The sequence below is a fragment of the Staurois parvus genome, unplaced genomic scaffold, assembly GCF_062004578.1.
Source record: "Staurois parvus isolate SC_StPar_1 unplaced genomic scaffold, SC_StPar_1.0 ptg001112l, whole genome shotgun sequence".
Taxonomy (NCBI): Eukaryota; Metazoa; Chordata; class Amphibia; order Anura; family Ranidae; genus Staurois; species Staurois parvus.
The window spans coordinates 372333-390324 of record NW_028318908.1 but is presented as its reverse complement, the minus strand read 5'-3'; the positions used below and the strand labels follow the sequence as shown (position 1 = coordinate 390324).

The following is a 17992-nucleotide window of genomic DNA, read 5'->3' as shown; positions in this document are numbered from 1 at the left end:
TTTTCAAGGAACGGAGGATCAAAGCTTGCACATAGTGCCAGTAAGTGTTGGTAAGAAGATGATAACGATTTTCAGATCGGTCCGTCTCCCAAGCAGAGTTTCTCAAACTGGGTTAAGGGCCTCTGAAAAAGATGTGGTTTGGATAGTGCGTGCAAAAAATGCGATAATCCCAATCTTGCGAAAACATTATTATTCGGCATCCATCCTGTTGGTCTGAAGAAGAAAGATGCATGCAAAAGTCCCTGAGGAGCTTGCTCAACAAAAACAGGATCCAATAGACCTGGGTGAAACTCAGGGTGGCCCATTATCGGTGTAATCAGAGAGGGGAAACACTGCAAGGACGAGTGCTTATAAAACCTCCCAGTTTCAGTCACAGTGGGATTGATCAAGGGGTTAGAGGAAAGATAAGTAATATGTGGAACACCTGCCCAAGGTAGACCCATCATAGGTGCTTTTGCAAAGTCCTCTTCCAAAGAAACCCCTAGTTTATGAGAGCCATGTCTGCACCAGTCCACCACTCTGGTCATGTGGATGGCAGTATAATATAATGCCGGGTCTGGAAACCCTAAACCCTCTTTCAGTTTAGGTCGAAGCAAAAGTTGCTGTTGAGGTGTGGGGTTCACCCATGCCACGCAAAGTTTACAAAAGCTCACAGCATGGAAGTATGTCTGTAGTATCTTAATAGGAAAGGCCTGTAGTAGATATAAAAGCCTAGACATGGCATTCATTTTAAGCACATTGCAGCATCCAAACTATGATAAGACCAAGTTACGCCATTTTGCTAAGTCTTGCGACACGAAGGATAAAAATGGCTAGAAGTTAAGTTTAAATGTGGTGGTTAGGTTCACAGGAATTTTCGTTTCAAGATATTGGATGTGGTTTGTGGCCCACCGGATTGGAAAATATGGACCTTTGAAGCAGTTTTACTTCGGATTCTAGTCCATGTCTCCCGGAAACACACAGACTCTGAGAACTGGACAACCAGGATACAGATTTGGGGTCTCTGTGTCCAAACCAGCATTGACTGCTTCAAACCCCCTCCAAGACTCAGACTCTAAGCAGATGCAGGGGTGGACTGACAACTCATGGGGCCCCCGGGCAATAGGGGATCATGGGGCCCCTGTGTCCTTGCCCAAACTCAAAAAAGCCTATGAAAAAGGTACCAGGGGCATCTCATAGGGCCCCCTACTGACCCGGGCCCTCGGGCAGTGCCCGAGTTTCCAAATGGTCAGTCCGCCCCTGAGAAGATGTTAATATAACCAGCTCAAAACAACCTGATGCTGACATCTCTTGATGTAATCTGTTTATTAAGATGTGATTTGTTTACCGTTGTGTATTTATTCCATTCTTAATTGAGTTATTGAGTCACCTATTGTTTCTGTCTGTTGGCTAGTCCTCCTGGAGGTTCCTACATGATGGGATTAGTCTGGTGTCAACTTTACCTAGTTATCCAATCATTGTGGGATGTTTATCATGATGTGTAATATTTGTTTTTACTGTTCATTTTACTGTGCAGTGTATAAAAACCTTTATTTCTGTTCAAAAAAGAGCTCCAGTTTGCACCTAAGCTAGTGTTGTCTAGTTCTTGGGTGCAACACCCAGCTATGATACCTTGGCCCAGCGGCGAAGAAGCAGCTCTCTGACGGAAGCACCCAGGCGAGGAGCAAGGCAGTACGTCACATCATTTAGTCGATCCACAATCTCCAGAGGCTGTATCAGACTACCACCCCATCATCCCAAGAGGCTGATGCAGACATTCACCCCCATCATCCCTGAGGACAGAATCAGACTATTACTGCCATCATTTCAAAAGACTGAATCAGACTATCACCCCCATCATCCCATAAGATGCAATCAAACTATTACTCCCATTATCTTGCAAGACAGATTCAGACTATAACCTATCTCATTCCTGGGAAATTAATCAGTCTGTTAATTCTGCTATCCCAGAAGACTAAATAACTTTCATCCCCCTCATCCCAAGACACTGAATCAGACTATCACTCCCATGCCCAGGATACTTAATCAGACTATAACCTCCATCATCCCAGGAGACTGAATAATTTTATCACCCACATTATTCCAGAATATTGAATCAGACTATCACCTCCACCATCCCATGAGACTCAGACTATCACCCTATCTTTCTATGAGACTAAATTAGACTACCACACATCCCTGGAGACTGAATCAAGCTATCAATCCATCATCCCATGAAATTAAATTTGACTTTTACCCCCTTTATCGCTGTGGACCAAATGAGACTGTAGTGCACCGCTGGTGAGCTTAGTTCTATTCCCCCAGTTACTTCACTCACAGCCAGTCACACAGCATTTAATTTACTTTTCCACTGGCTCAAAGGGATAGTCTAGGGGTGGCTTTTTTAGGTTTTATTGGAACATAGAACTTGAATAGGGAGGGGGGGAGCATGGTATACCCCAAAACTAAGGAACTGAACAACTTGAGGATTCTTTAACTTAGGCCCGCACTGGGACAAAAAATAGGCCTGGGCATTTTAGACTGAGCAGCCAATGTTTACAGGGAAGGGGGGGTGCAAGGGCATTCACAGAGGCAGTTGGTGATGAAATATTCATGGAGTTGGTCCTCTGCACTGCAATATAAAGGAGCACTGTGATATAAAGAGAACTGCACTGTAAAGTGGCACTGTATTAATTACAGTGTTCCTTTACAGCGCAGTCCCCTTTATATAACAGTGCCCCTTTACATTACAGTGCCCCTGTAGATCTAATCACAGTGCCCCCTCTATATTGAAAGAGATGGCCAAATCCAGCAAAGAGACATCCTCATCCAGCAAAAAGACATCCCATGTAGCAAAGAGACAGCCCAGTCCAGCAAACAGACATCCCAATCCACAAAGAGACGGGATATCTCTTTGCTGGACAGGGATGTCACTTTGCTGGATGGGGATATTCCTTCTTGGACTGGGCTGTCTCTTTTCTGGATTGGGATGTCTCTTTGTGAACCCAATCGAGCAAAGAGACAGCCCATCCAATAAAGAGACATCCCCATCCTGCAACGAGACATCCTGTCCAGCAAGAGATATCTCAACCAGCAAAAGGACATCCCATCCAGCAAAGAGACAGCCCATCAAGCCAAGAGACATCCCAGCCAGAAAAGAGACAGCCCATCCAGCCAAGAGACATCCCAGCCAGAAAAGAGACAGCCCATCCAGCAAAGAGACAGCTCATCCAGCAAAGAGACAGCTTGTCCAGCAAAGAGACAGCCCATCCAGCAAAGAAACATCCCATCCAGCAAAGAGACAGCTCAACCGGTAAAGAGACAGCCCGTCCTGCAAAGCGACATCCCCATCCAGCAAAAAGACAGCCTATCCAACAAAAAGATAGCTGGTCCAGCAATAAGACAGCTTGCCCACCAAAGAGACAGCCCATCCAGCAAAGAGACAGCCCAATCCATCCTCTGCTACAAAGCTGTCACAGTGTGCCGGCCGTTGAAGGAGAGAGGCCACCGTTGTCCCTTCAGTGTAGCTGTGTGTGCAGCGGCCGGCCAGGGAGGTGTCTGTGTATCCTTGTCGGCACTTCCTGCTTGTTGCTGGAGGCATCTCTGTCTCTCCTCCTGTTGGCCCTGCTATAGGCATAGCCACATAGCAGGAGGTGAGCGGTGACTGTGGACTGTGATAACTCTGTCCAGACCATGGTCGCCACTTACCTCCCGCTGTGCGGCCCAGTCATCAAGAGGCTGCTCTTCTTAAGCCCGGTGGACCCTATGGCCAGTCCATACCTGCTTTAACCATCTTGCTGAACTATGAACAGAGAATGTCCCAGAGAATCTCTATGCTGACAGTGATTAGTACTCCTTCCAGAGACAAAAGCTGCACACAGTCACTTTCTATCTCTGGAGTCATTTACTCACATAGCCACAGGATCATCAGTTGCCTCCTGCCGATATCTACCAAGCTCTTCTTAGTAAGGGAGATGCAGACTCACAACATCATAGGACAGCTGGAGTCTTTCCCACCAACTTATTCCTGGCTCTCTCCAATGAGGTCCTCCAAACCCAACCTGATTCTAGGACTTCAAGCTTGTGAATAGGCCCCCCAGCTAAGCCTACCTGGGACCTCAATGTCTTCCTGATGACTCCTTCTAGTGATCTAACCCAGAGGCAGAGCCCCAGCACAAGGGTCTCCTCCAGCAAGACTGGACCCAGAAACTCTGCTCCTGCTGCCTCAAGCCTCAGACTACTTAAGGGCTCTCCATCCACCTATTGGGCACACCTCCTCAGGGATTGGCTGGAGTTCCATAAATATTCAGGCTGCCCACTCTGTTTTCTCTCCCATTATAAATCTAGAATCCTCTAGCATACCAGGGGAAGTAATCAGAGCAGCAGCCTATGAGACACTGAGCAGCTCTAAATAATCAATCCCAGCTCCTCTGATTACAGAGAAGCCAACTAAATTAACCTAACAGCTTACACTACACTAGGATGGTGCTATAAGACTATCACTCCTATCTCTCCAGAAGACTGAATCAAACTATCACCCCCCCCCTCCATCATTCCAGGAGACTGAATCAGTCTATCACCCCCATCATCTAATGAGACAGATTCTGATCAAAACATCTTTCATTCTCAGGGAATAAATCAGACTATCACTCCCATTATCCCTGGTGACTGAATCAATCTATATCACCCAGCATCCCAGAAGACTAAATGAGACCATCGCCTCCATTTTCTCTGCAGACTGAATCCAACTATGACCCCATCATCCCTTATAGACAGAATCTGACTATCACCTCCATCATCCTCAGAGTATCACTCCCATTATCCCTGGAGACTGAGTCAGTCTATCACACCCAACATCCCAGAAGACTAAATGAGTCTCCAACCCCCTCCACATTACCTGTGGAGAGTAAATGAGACTATCACCTCCATCATCCCAGGAGACAAAACCCTTATCATCTTATCATCTCAAAAGACTGAATCAGACTATCACCCCAGGCACTCCAGGAGAGTAAATCAAACTATCACCCCCATCATCGTTTGAGACATAATTGGACTATTACCCCCATAATCCATGTGGACTGAATTATTCAGACTATCACCCGGATTCATCTTTGGAAACTTCATGAAACATTTACCCCCATCATCACAGGAGACTCAAACTATTACCCCCATTATCCCATTACACTGAGACTATTACTCCCATCAGTCATGGAGACTATATTAGACTATTACCATCATAATCCCTGGGAAAACTTTAACCTCCATCATCTCTGGAGACTGAACTAGACTATTACTCCCATCTTTCCAAGACACTGAAACAGACTACGATCCCTATAATCCTGGAGACTGAATCAAACTATCACTTTGATTTTCCCAGAAGTTTCAGACTACTACCCCTGTCGTATCTGGAGACTAAACCAATTGCCTCCATCATCCCTGGAGACTGATTCAAACTATCACCCCCATCATCCCAATAGACTGAATCCCACTATCACCCCTATCATCCCATGAGACGGAACCAGACCTTCACCCCATGATCCCTGGACACTGATTTAGACTACCATCCCTGAAGATAGAATCAGACTATCACCCTCATCATTCAATGAGACAAATTGATTCATTCCCAAAATACCAAGTGACTGAATCAGGTTATCACCCCCATCATCCCAGGAGACCGAACCAGACAATCACCCCCATCATCCCAGGATATTGAATTAGAATATCCCCCCTTTAGAGACAGAATCTATCACCCCCATCATCCCAGGATATTGAATTAGAATATCCTCCCCCCCCCTTTCTCTAGAGACAGAATCTATCACCCCCATCATCCCAGGATATTGAATTAGAATATCCTCCCCCCCCCCCTTCTCTAGAGACAGAATCTATCACCCCCATCATCCCAGGATACTGTATCAGGCAATCCCTGTTTTCCCCCCGGAGATTGAATAGGAGATCACAAAGAGCTGATCATACAATTTTCACACACATGGCCGATTATTACCATATTATTCAGAATTGTTGCCACTGACCTGTCTTGTATTAGGGTTGGGAACAAATTACATCGAATTTTTCCGATTTCAGAGTAAAATAAACAAATATAATAATAATGATACTGATAATCTGTTAGGATCCGGGTCATTTCTAGTGATCGATATTATGTATTATAATATAATATTATGCTATATAATATATACTATTGTTGCTGGTTGTGGTCGGGCGGTGACTGCTCCGATATCGTAAGGAGATCAGATCTGAACGATATACCGCAGAATGATTTATGGGATGATATCGCACAGGGAATATTCGTTTCCTTCCTGATCCGCTGATTTGTCTTCCTATCCCCATCCAATTAGACGTCTATGGGGGAATAGCGCGAGGATTATCTTGAATTAGAAGCCGATTCCTGTTCTTTGTCCTCTCCATTGGCCGATTCAGAATACACAATCGCACAGTTCCTGTCCCATGACGTATAAAGTCGTCCGTCTTTCGGGTCGTTGATAGAGGTCAGATATTTTTTTTTTAACGATAAAGGGAGGTTCTCCACCCTACATTATATCACACCAGGCTTACTGAGACCAGATCGGGCTGTAAGATTGACAGGTGTATCTGCCAAAATGCCAATAAGATTGCATGAGCCGATGTAGGAATCACACACAATAGGATCGGAAAGATTCTCCATTTTGTTCTGGTGATCGGGCAGAAGACACTGCAGGAAATATAAAATGTTTTCTAGATAATGTACTGACTATACGCCATATACTGAATTATATAACATACACTGGAATATATCCTTTATTAGCCCATACATCATATACTGGACTATGTACCATTCACTACAATGAGTTACCATATGGACTATACATCATATACTTGACTATGTACCATTCACTACAATGAGTTACCATATGGACTATACATCATATACTGGACTATGTACCATTCACTAGAATAAGTTACCATATGGACTATACATCATATACTGGACTATGTACCATTCACTAGAATAAGTTACCATATGGACTATACATCATATACTGGACTATATACCATTCACTAGAATAAGTTACCATATGGTCTATACATGATATACTGGACTATATACCATACACCAGACTACACACCATATACTGGACTGTATACCATACACCAGACTACACACCATATACTGGACTATATACCATACACCAGACTACACACCATATAATGGACTATATACCATACACCATACTACACACCATATACTGGACTATATACCATACACCAGACTACACACCATATATTGGACTATATACCATACACCATACTACACACAATATACTGACTTATACACCATTTGAGACTATATTCTAAATACTGCAATATATACGATATACAAGAATGAATTATTGTGTGGATTATACACTATATGCTGGATTATACATCATATACTTGAATATATCCTATATATTGGACTATACACCATACTCTATTATTTATCTTATACAGGACTATACATCATATACTGGACTATATATTATATGGACTATACATCATACTGGATTACATATCATATACAGGACTATATACCATAAACTCGACTATACATCACATACTGGTCTATACACAGTATACTAGATTGTACATTATATACTGAATTATAGACTATATTTCATATACTGGACTATATACGATTCATATTGCCATATGGACTATACATCATATACAGGACTGTGTCCCATATGGTGGACGATATACTATATACTAGACTAAACGTCATATACTGGATTATATACCATATACTAAGCTATATAACATATGGACTTTACACCATATACTGCATTATAAACCATATACTGGTCTATATACAACATCATGGATTATATATCATACACATTACATAATATCCTGTAGAAAGTACAAGATTATCTATAGGACTATACATGACATTATATGATATAAATGATATTAAATATACTGCACTGTAATATAAGAGGTTATCGAAAGCTGGAGGATCTCTGTGTCCTGTCTTATAGAGGAATATTTGTATTAATGATATCAACAGAACAGATTGTTCCATATGATTGTATTGTGGAATGGCTTATGCTGAATATTCATCTTATCAGATGGAAATGTTCTGGGGGGTGGAGGGGATTTTGTAGGATATTTTTTGTTACAATTTACCCCACATGGAGGTCATTGTCGCTAGACTCGCTAAAATGATTTCACCTTAATATCAAAGAAGATATCTCCTTGTAGATGATTCCAGGAATCCACCAGACAGAAATGTACAAGGGATCCGATTTTTATATGTTGTTATAATTTTCTCCACATAGAAAAAAAACGTCACTATAATTATTACTTCTTGATATCAGAGATCACTTTGTACAAGATCCTGTAAATTCCTTCTATCATTATCTAAAACTAAACTGGTCCTTATCAGGAATGATCTTACCATACTGGAATATTCCTCCTATCGTTGTGTCACAATGGGATATCCCTCCTATCATTTTATCACAAAGGACTATAACCCCTATCATTGTATTAAACTGGAATATCCCTCCTATAATTTTATCACTCTGTAATAAAACTACCATCATTGTATCACAATGGATCATAACTCCTATCATTGTATCACACTGGAATATAACTCCTATCATTGTATCACACTGGAATATAACTATCATTGTAACACACAAGATCATAAATTTCATTTTATCACACTGGACTATAACTCCAATCATTGTATCACTCTGTAATAAAACTATCATCAATTTATCACAATGGACCATAACTCCTATCATTGTATCACACTAGAATATAATTCCTATCAGAGAGGACTATTCCTTTTATCATGGTATCACACTGGACTATAACTCCTTAATATTGTATCACACTGAAACATTCCTCTTATCATTGTATCACACTGGAATATAACTATCATTGTATCACACTGGAAGATAGTTCCCATCAATGTATCACTCTGGAATATAATTTCCATCATTTTATCACACTGGAATATAATTCCCATCACTGTATCACTCTGGAATATAATTCCCATCAATGTATCACACTGGAAGATAATTCCCATCACTGTATCACTCTGGAATATAATTTCCATCATTGTATCACTCTGGAATATAATTCCCATCAATGTATCACTCTGGAATATAATTCCCATCATTTTATCACACTGGAATATAATTCCCATCACTGTATCACTCTGGAATATAATTCCCATCAATGTATCACTCTGGAATATAATTCCCATCAATGTATCACTCTAGAATATAATTTCCATCATTGTATCACACTGTAAGATAATTCCCATCAATGTATCACTCTGGAATATAATTCCCATCATCGTATCACACTGGAATATAATTTTCATCATTGTATCACACTGTTATATAATTCCCATCACTGTATCACTCTGGAATATAATTCCCATCAAAGTATCACTCTGGAATATAATTCCCATCACTGTATCACTCTGGAATATAATTTCCATCATTGTATCACACTGGAATATAATTCCCATCACTGTATCACTCTGGAATATAATTCCCATCATTGTATCACACTGGAATATAATTCCCATCATTGTATCACACTGGAATATAATTCCCATCACTGTATCACTCTGGAATATAATTCCCATCATTGTATCACACTGGAATATAATTACCATCATTGTATCACACTGGAATATAATTCCCATCAATGTATCACACTGTTATATAATTCCCATCATTGTATCACACTGGAATATAATTTCCATCAATCTATCACTCTGGAATATAATTTCCATCATTGTATCACACTGGAATATAATTCCCATCATTGTATCACACTGGAATATAATTCTTATCATTGTATCACATTGGAATATAATTCTTATCATTGTATCACACTGGAACATAACTCCCATCATTGTATCGCACTGGAATATAAATTTCATCATTGTATCACACTGGAATATAATTCCCATCATTGTATCACACTGGAATATAATTCTTATCATTGTATCACACTGGAACATAACTCCCATCATTGTAGCACACTGTTATATAATTCCCATCATTGTATCACACTGGAATATAATTCCAATCATTGTATCACACTGGAATATAACTCCCATCATTGTATCACACTGGAATATAACTCCCATCACTGGATTGTTATTCCTAAAAATTACTACATCGTTAGAAATTGCATGAAATGATTATTTCTTGATAACACATCCTATAGGAATGATGGGAGGTTACAAAGGAAAAGCCTGTGATCCACTGGATATTACTGCTGGTTGTTATAATAATAACATTACTAATACTAATAATAATTTTAATAATCATCATCGGTACCATTGGTATTATTATTATTATTATTTATACTGATACAACTTGTATCACAGATTGAGGTCAGATGAGGAATTGGATTGTTCTGAAATGGTTGCGGTGTCTATGATTAAACTGGGTGCAAATGATTATGATAAAAATATTTGCACTGATATCATGTATGAAACGGTAATAATATTGTTATACATTTTATAAAGCGTATATTACAGATACTATCATTTGTAGGATATTGATAAAATCTGTATGAAATAGATACAAATTACATGACACTCACAGAAAGTAAAATATATATTTTTAAACTGTAACATATTGATGTAAATAGAACAATACTATATAATACAGATACAACATATAACAGTATCTTACAACTGATATAATAAAATATACAGCTTATATCATACAGTTTATAACAATGTACATCAATTTCTAATATAAACGTTAATACAGTATATTCTTTTTAATTATAAGATGCTAAAATACATTTTATGAAGCTGATAATAATTGTAAATTATTCTTAAAAATTGTATTAGTCATTTTAAACGGTTTATTAAAAAAAATGTTATATCAGCATTCTACAAAGTTTACTAATATCTGAGAGATATTCTTATAAATCGTATATTATTAACATTAACTGTAAGTTATTGTTACAAAGTATAAGCTAATGATATATATTGAATAATGTTGATATAAATCATTAAAATCATAAATTTTATATTATTTATATAAAGTGTATACATTTTATATACATTGTATAATATTCATATAAATTGTATAATATCGATATAATTTGTATATTGTAGATATCACCCGTATAATGCTTGTATAATTTGTATAATAATAATATAACTTTTAATTTATACTATTTTTATGAATTGTAAAATATTGTTAGAAATGAGAAGAAACTGCTATAAATTGCACAATATTGACGTAGATTGTATATTGTAGATATAAACCGTATTATATTATTGGTATAATACAAATATACACCGTATAATGTTGATATAAACAGAATAAAGCTGATATAAATGAAATAATGTATGAATTGTTTATTGCTAATATAAATTGCATAATACCAATTACAAATGTATAATTTTGATATAAATTGTGTAATTTTTAGATGAATTGTATAATAATAATAATACTGATATAAATGACATAATAGTAATATAATGTGTAGAGTATTGATAACTCCTATTATTGGTATGGTAGAGAGTTGTCCTTCCTATGGTGTGATGTTCCTGCGGAATGATATCGTTCGTTATAATCAGAGAAGACCTTACTGACATATCGGAATGAGCACCGGAGGATCTCCTGACTCACCTGAGCTGCAGGTCCGGCTCTCCTCCTCGGGCCCTGGACTTCTGTGGGGCCCCTGTTGCTCCCCAAGTAATAGGGCCGGCTGGCTGTAGAACGATGGGATGGCTGTGGCCCCCAAGAGCCCCAAACCAGAGCGTGCTGCCAGTAGATGGGCCCCTGGGGGGATGGGGGTAATGTGGCCCCTGGGAGGGGTCGGTGGGTCCTTATTGAGTCCCAAAATCTCCTGAATGCCAAATCCTGTGCTTCGGGGGGCTCCTGGGGGCCCCTCTCTACCTGTCATCATGTCCAGTCCGGAGCCACAACTGACTGGCAGCCGTACCCGCGGCTTATATAACACCCCACCCGGGTTAGTGATCAGGCCCCGCCCCCTTGCAGGCGGCGACCAGCGGGTGTGGACAGGAGAGATGTTATCACTGAAACAACTCATTATTATTATTTTCAACATTATTAATATTATTATTTTTCAGCAGAAGGGAGAACATCCAAGGGGAAAATATACGAGACTGCAGACTGGTCTATCTATCCATCCATCCATCCATCCATCCATCCATCCATCCATCCATCTATCTATCTACATGTCCACCTTTCTACCTTTCAATCCATTTTTTTTCAAACCAATTTATCTATTAGATAATTTTTATCATTCAACTTACCTGCCATCTACCTATATGTCTATCATATTTATTCTATTATCTATACATACCTGCCCATCTATTTATCTTTCAGTTAACGTGTCCACTATCTATCTATCTATTATCTATCTATCTATCTATCTATCTATTTATTATCTATCTATTTATCTATCTATCTATCTATCTATCTATCTATCTATCTATCTATCTATCTATCTATCTTTATATGCTTTTTTAAAAATCTGTCTACTACAGTGTTATCCATTATCTATCCATTTTCTTTCTTTACTAACTTATCTATTATCTTTCTATCTATCTATCTACATGTCCACCTTTCTACCTTTCAATCCATTTTTTTTTCAAACCAATTTATCTATTAGATTTGTTTATCATTCAACTTACCTGCCATCTACCTATATGTCTAGCATATCTATTCTATTATCTATATGTACCTATCTATTTATCTTTCAATAAACTTGTCCATTATCTACATTATCTATCTATCTATCTATCTATCTATCTATCTATCTATCTATCTATCTATCTATCTAATATCTTAATTATTATATACTTTTTTAAAAAATCTATCTACTACAGTATGTTATCTATTATCTATCCATTTTCTTTTTATTTACTAACTTATCTTTCTTTCTTTCTTTCCATTTTTTTCAAACCAAGGTATCTATTAGATTTGTTTATCATTCAACTTACCTGTCATCTACCTATGTGTCCATCATATCTATTCTATTATCTATATATACCTGCCCATCTATTTATCTTTCAATCTTTCAGTTAACGTAACCATTATCTCTATCTATCTATCTATCTATCTATCTATCTATCTATCTATCTATCTATCCATTATCTATCTATCTATCTATCTATCTATCTATCTATCTATCTATATCCATCTACTTAGTAACTTAGCAGATAGATATATTGATAGATGAATAGGTAGATAATAGATAATTTGTCTTTGTCTACCTGTCCATCTAACTATATTTATCTACATAGTGTACTTGTCTATCAATGTACTATCTAATCTATTATCTACCTATTGTTTTGATAGACTGAACAATAGATTATAGATAGATAGATAGATAGATAGATAGATAGATAGATAGACTGATAGATAGATAGATAGATAGATAGATAGATAGATAGATAGATAGATAGAGAGATAGATTATAGATAGATAGATAGATAGATAGATAGACGAAAAGGATAATAGATATCTTAGTAAATGGATAGATATTTAAATAGGTAGCTAATAGATAAGTTAGTTGATAGATTGAAAAGTAGATAGATGGACAGATAGATAAATAGTAAATAGAATAGATGAGTAGATATATATAGCAGATATTTATTTCAGGTACTTATATAGCAGCTTCAATTTATGCAGCGCTTTACATATATATTGTACATTCACATCAGTCCCTAACCCTCAAGGGGTGTACAATCTAAGGTCCCTAACTCACATTCATACATACACATACTAGGGCCAATTTAGACAGGTTCCAATTAACCTACCAGCATGTCTTTGGAGTGTGGGAGGAAAGCAGAATACCCGGAGGAAACCCACGCAGGCACAGGGAGAACATGCAAACTCCAAGCAGGTGGTGTCGTGGTTGGGATCTAAACCGACAACCCCCGTATTGTTATATACTTATTCATCTATCTATCCAATAACATTTTTAGTTTAGCTTTCTTTAGCTCAGAGTTAAGCTGGCCATACATGGATTGAAATTTGGCCAGTTCAGAAGGGACCTGTCGATCAACTTGTGTACATCCACCCTGTTGGAAAATTCTCACTGGATGAATGAAAAAAAACCTACTAATTTATGGTGATTTGGCCAGGCTTGGAGATATCATGACAGCCATATAAATATCTTTCTATCAACTAAATTATCTATTATCTACCTATTTGTCTATCAGTATATCTATCTGCTAAGTGGATAGATAGATAGATAGATAGATAGATAGATAGATAGATAGATAGATAGATGAGAGAGAGATAGATGAGAGAGAGAGAGAGAGAGAGAGGGGGGGGGGGAAGAAAGAAGATAGATAGATAGATAGATAGATAGATAGATAGATAGATAGATAGATAGAGAGAGAGAGAGAGAGAGAGAGAGGGGGGGGAAAGATGGAGAAAGAGAAAGAAAGAAAGAAAGAAAGAAAGAAAGAAAGAAAGAACGAAAGAAAGAAAGAAAGATGATAGATGGATAGATGATAGATAGATAGATAGATAGATAGATTCTATCTATCTATCTATCTATCTATCTATCTATCTATCTATCTATCTATTTAAAAATAATCATATAGCCTGCAAGTGTGGTGGGACATTAGAGTGTAAGCTCTCATGGTGCAGAGACTTGCAGAGACGTATGTGACTGGCTCAGTGTTATCTGTACAGCATCATTAAATATGTTGGAGCCATATAATAACCATGGATTGAGCTGGCAGGTCGTAATGGAGGATATAGGACTCATATTTGAGGTTGGTTGCTGCCTGGCAGACTTTTCAATTGTCTTGGTCCTATTTGGTGTACCTCCAATCACTATCATTTTTTTCACAACTGTTGGGTTGTCATTTGAAGGATTAAACCCCATTGGCTGTCCAGAGTAACAGTTGCGTTTTTGCTTCAGTCTTTTAGAAATGCAGCCAATCAGGACTCTATGACTGGCAGCATCTATTTTCCAGTATTCTGGGGATCTCCTGTGACCAATCTCTCCTGAATCTGGCAGTATTGCACTTTTTGACAGGTAAAAGCAGAATTCCAAGCAAACAACTAGTGAAAGGCACATATGTGATCTTATCAACAACTGCAATAAATTATATGTTTTTATCTGCCTACTAATCGGACTCAGATGGCATATAGTCACAGGCTGTAGGTAACAAAGGTGTCACATAGTCACAGGCTGCCAGAGCGTCCTTATCCATCCCCTGGACACTTCACAGTAAGGGCAGTGAAATACTATTTAACACTTCTTTGTGTTATCACAAATAAAATAGATTTTTCATTGTACCTGAATCTGTCTTGTTTGGAACCCCCTGTGGCAGGAGTGGCCAATCAGGCTCTACTGCATACACATACGCTCAGTGTTGCCAACCTCCAGAAGTGAAATATACTGACAGGACACCAAAAATGTATTGTCAGCACCAATTTTTATTTTACTGGCAAACTCATGGAATTTACTGATAGAGCCAAATTTTTTTTTGCTGACACTTGAAAAAAGTACATAAAATTATAATTTTCAGTGCAAATATCAATATTTAAGCTACAAACATGAGCTAGTGCTATTAGAAATATGTTTAGGTATACCAAATGGCAAAGAAAATATTTCCCCATTTACACGGAGGTGCGGGTAAATATAACCCAGCACAGAGTTCCCCCTTACAATGCAAGGGCTAACTCTGCGGACTCTGATGTAAAAGGGAACTGTACAGACCCTGACGTAAAAGAGAACTCTGAGGACTCTGATGTAAGGGGGATTGCCACAGACTTTGGCATAAAGGGAAACTCTGATAAAAGGGGCTCTCTGGTCACCAGAGCCCCCCTTACATAAGAGTTCACAGAGCTCCCCTTAACATCATACTCCACAGAGATCCTTTTACATCACAGTCCACAAAGTTCTCCCTTACATTAGAGTCCACAGAGTTACCCTTTACATTAGGGTCTGCATAGGTCCCCCATGCACTGTAAGGTGGAATCCTGCAGACTCTGAAGTAAGGGGGAATGCCGAGAACAGACCACGTTCCACAAAGTTTACACACTAAGGTAAAGGAGAGTTACTGATACAAGGGGAACCTTTACATCAGTGCCCTCCCTTACCTTAGTGTATTCATTCCCCATTACATCAGTGATCCCCTCGCAGACTTTGTGTGGCCACTGGTGGCAGGAGCTGCCTGTCACTGACCTCCTCCATTGCTGGACCGTGTACAGAGCAGTCAGATACATTCCTCCAGGTGGCTCCTCTTATCACCACCTCTGTCCTCTTCTCCAAGTTCTCCTCCATATTCTATGTCCAGTCTTCCAATGAGTGACACGGTCCCGGCCAGGGGCGGACGGCAGGCCTTACCCCCTATTCCATCACTCATCTCTACACCCCCCAATCCACCACTTATCTTTGTACTCCCCATTCTGGCACTCAACTCTGCACCCCCCCCCCCCCATTTCCACCACTGACCTCTGTACCTACCCCTTCCTTATTCCAACACTCACCTCTGGAGGCATCTTGCCATCAGTGGGGGTGAGGGGGGTCTCTCTCCCCCTCAATGGACTTTCACTGCTCTCTTTCCCTTTGTCTGCAGTCCCCCCATCTCAGCCCAACAATGAGTACAGAAGGAGACAAAATTAATAAAACAGCCCAAAATACCTCCCAACACCCAACTCATCCTCATGCAGTACAGAAGATATATTTCATCATCTCTATCCTCTTTATTCTACAATCAAGCCATCCTCTATGTTCTACCATCATCTCCATCCTCTGCATTCTACCATCATATCCTTCCTCTGTTTTCTACCATCATCTCCATTCTCCGTGTGTATTCTACCATCATATACAGTATATCCTCTGTATTCTACCATCATATCTATCCTCTGTATTCTACCATCATCTCCATCCTCTGTGTGTTTTCTACCAACATATCCTTGATCTGTATTCTACTATCATATCCATCCTTTGTATTCTACCATCATCTCCATCCTCTGTGTGTGTTCTACCATCATATCCTTCCTCTGTATTCTATCATCATCTCCATCCTCTATATTCTACGATCATCTCCATCATCTGCATTCTACCATCATATCTATCCTCTGTATTCTACCATCATCTCCATCCTCTGTGTGTGTTCTACCATCTATCCTTCATCTGTATTCTACCATCATCTCCATCCTCTGTGTGTGTTCTACCATCATATCCTTCATCTGTATTCTACCATCATCTCCATTCTCCGTGTGTATTCTACCATCATATACAGTATATCCTCTGTATTCTACCATCATATCTATCCTCTGTATTCTACCATCATCTCCATCCTCTGTGTGTTTTCTACCAACATATCCTTGATCTGTATTCTACTATCATATCCATCCTTTGTATTCTACCATCATCTCCATCCTCTGTGTGTGTTCTACCATCATATCCTTCCTCTGTATTCTATCATCATCTCCATCCTCTATATTCTACGATCATCTCCATCATCTGCATTCTACCATCATATCTATCCTCTGTATTCTACCATCATCTCCATCCTCTGTGTGTGTTCTACCATCTATCCTTCATCTGTATTCTACCATCATCTCCATCCTCTGTGTGTGTTCTACCATCATATCCTTCATCTGTATTCTACCATCATCTCCATCCTTTGTATTCTACCATCATCTCCATTCATTGTGTGTATTCTACCATCAAACCATTAAAAACAGCCCCTGCCATTGCTAGCTACAGCCATCTTGAATAACACAGACAATTCATGTAGCATTTACTTCCTGGAATCCACCTGCCCTTAGCTCACGCATGCAGACAGGAGGGTGTGCTTGGCTGACAAAGTTTCTCCCCCCTTCAGATGAAAGAAGAAAATGGGTATGACATCATTTTGGACAAGGCCAGAAACCAGGAAGCAACCGAAGAAATAAAAAAAAAAAAAAAGTCAAATTATCAGCATAGCTCCAAACTGTCCCTGATTTTGAGGGATTCTCCCTCATTCAGAACAAAGTCCCTCTGT

The 17992-nt window shown here is 39.0% G+C and overlaps 1 protein-coding gene across 2 annotated transcripts in view; it reads right to left on the bottom strand.

Annotated features, from left to right (window-relative positions):
* The window catches only part of VSX2 (visual system homeobox 2), a 37428-nt gene extending 25472 nt beyond the window's left edge, over positions 1-11956 (bottom strand). For both annotated transcript variants that reach the window (XM_089658926.1, XM_089658927.1), the window contains exon 1: positions 11634-11956. In XM_089658926.1, the coding sequence (XP_089515052.1) occupies positions 11634-11913 (280 nt within the window). In that variant the 5' untranslated portion in view covers positions 11914-11956. The remainder of the gene's footprint in view (positions 1-11633) is intronic.
* Between the last annotated feature and the right edge of the window lie 6036 nt (positions 11957-17992).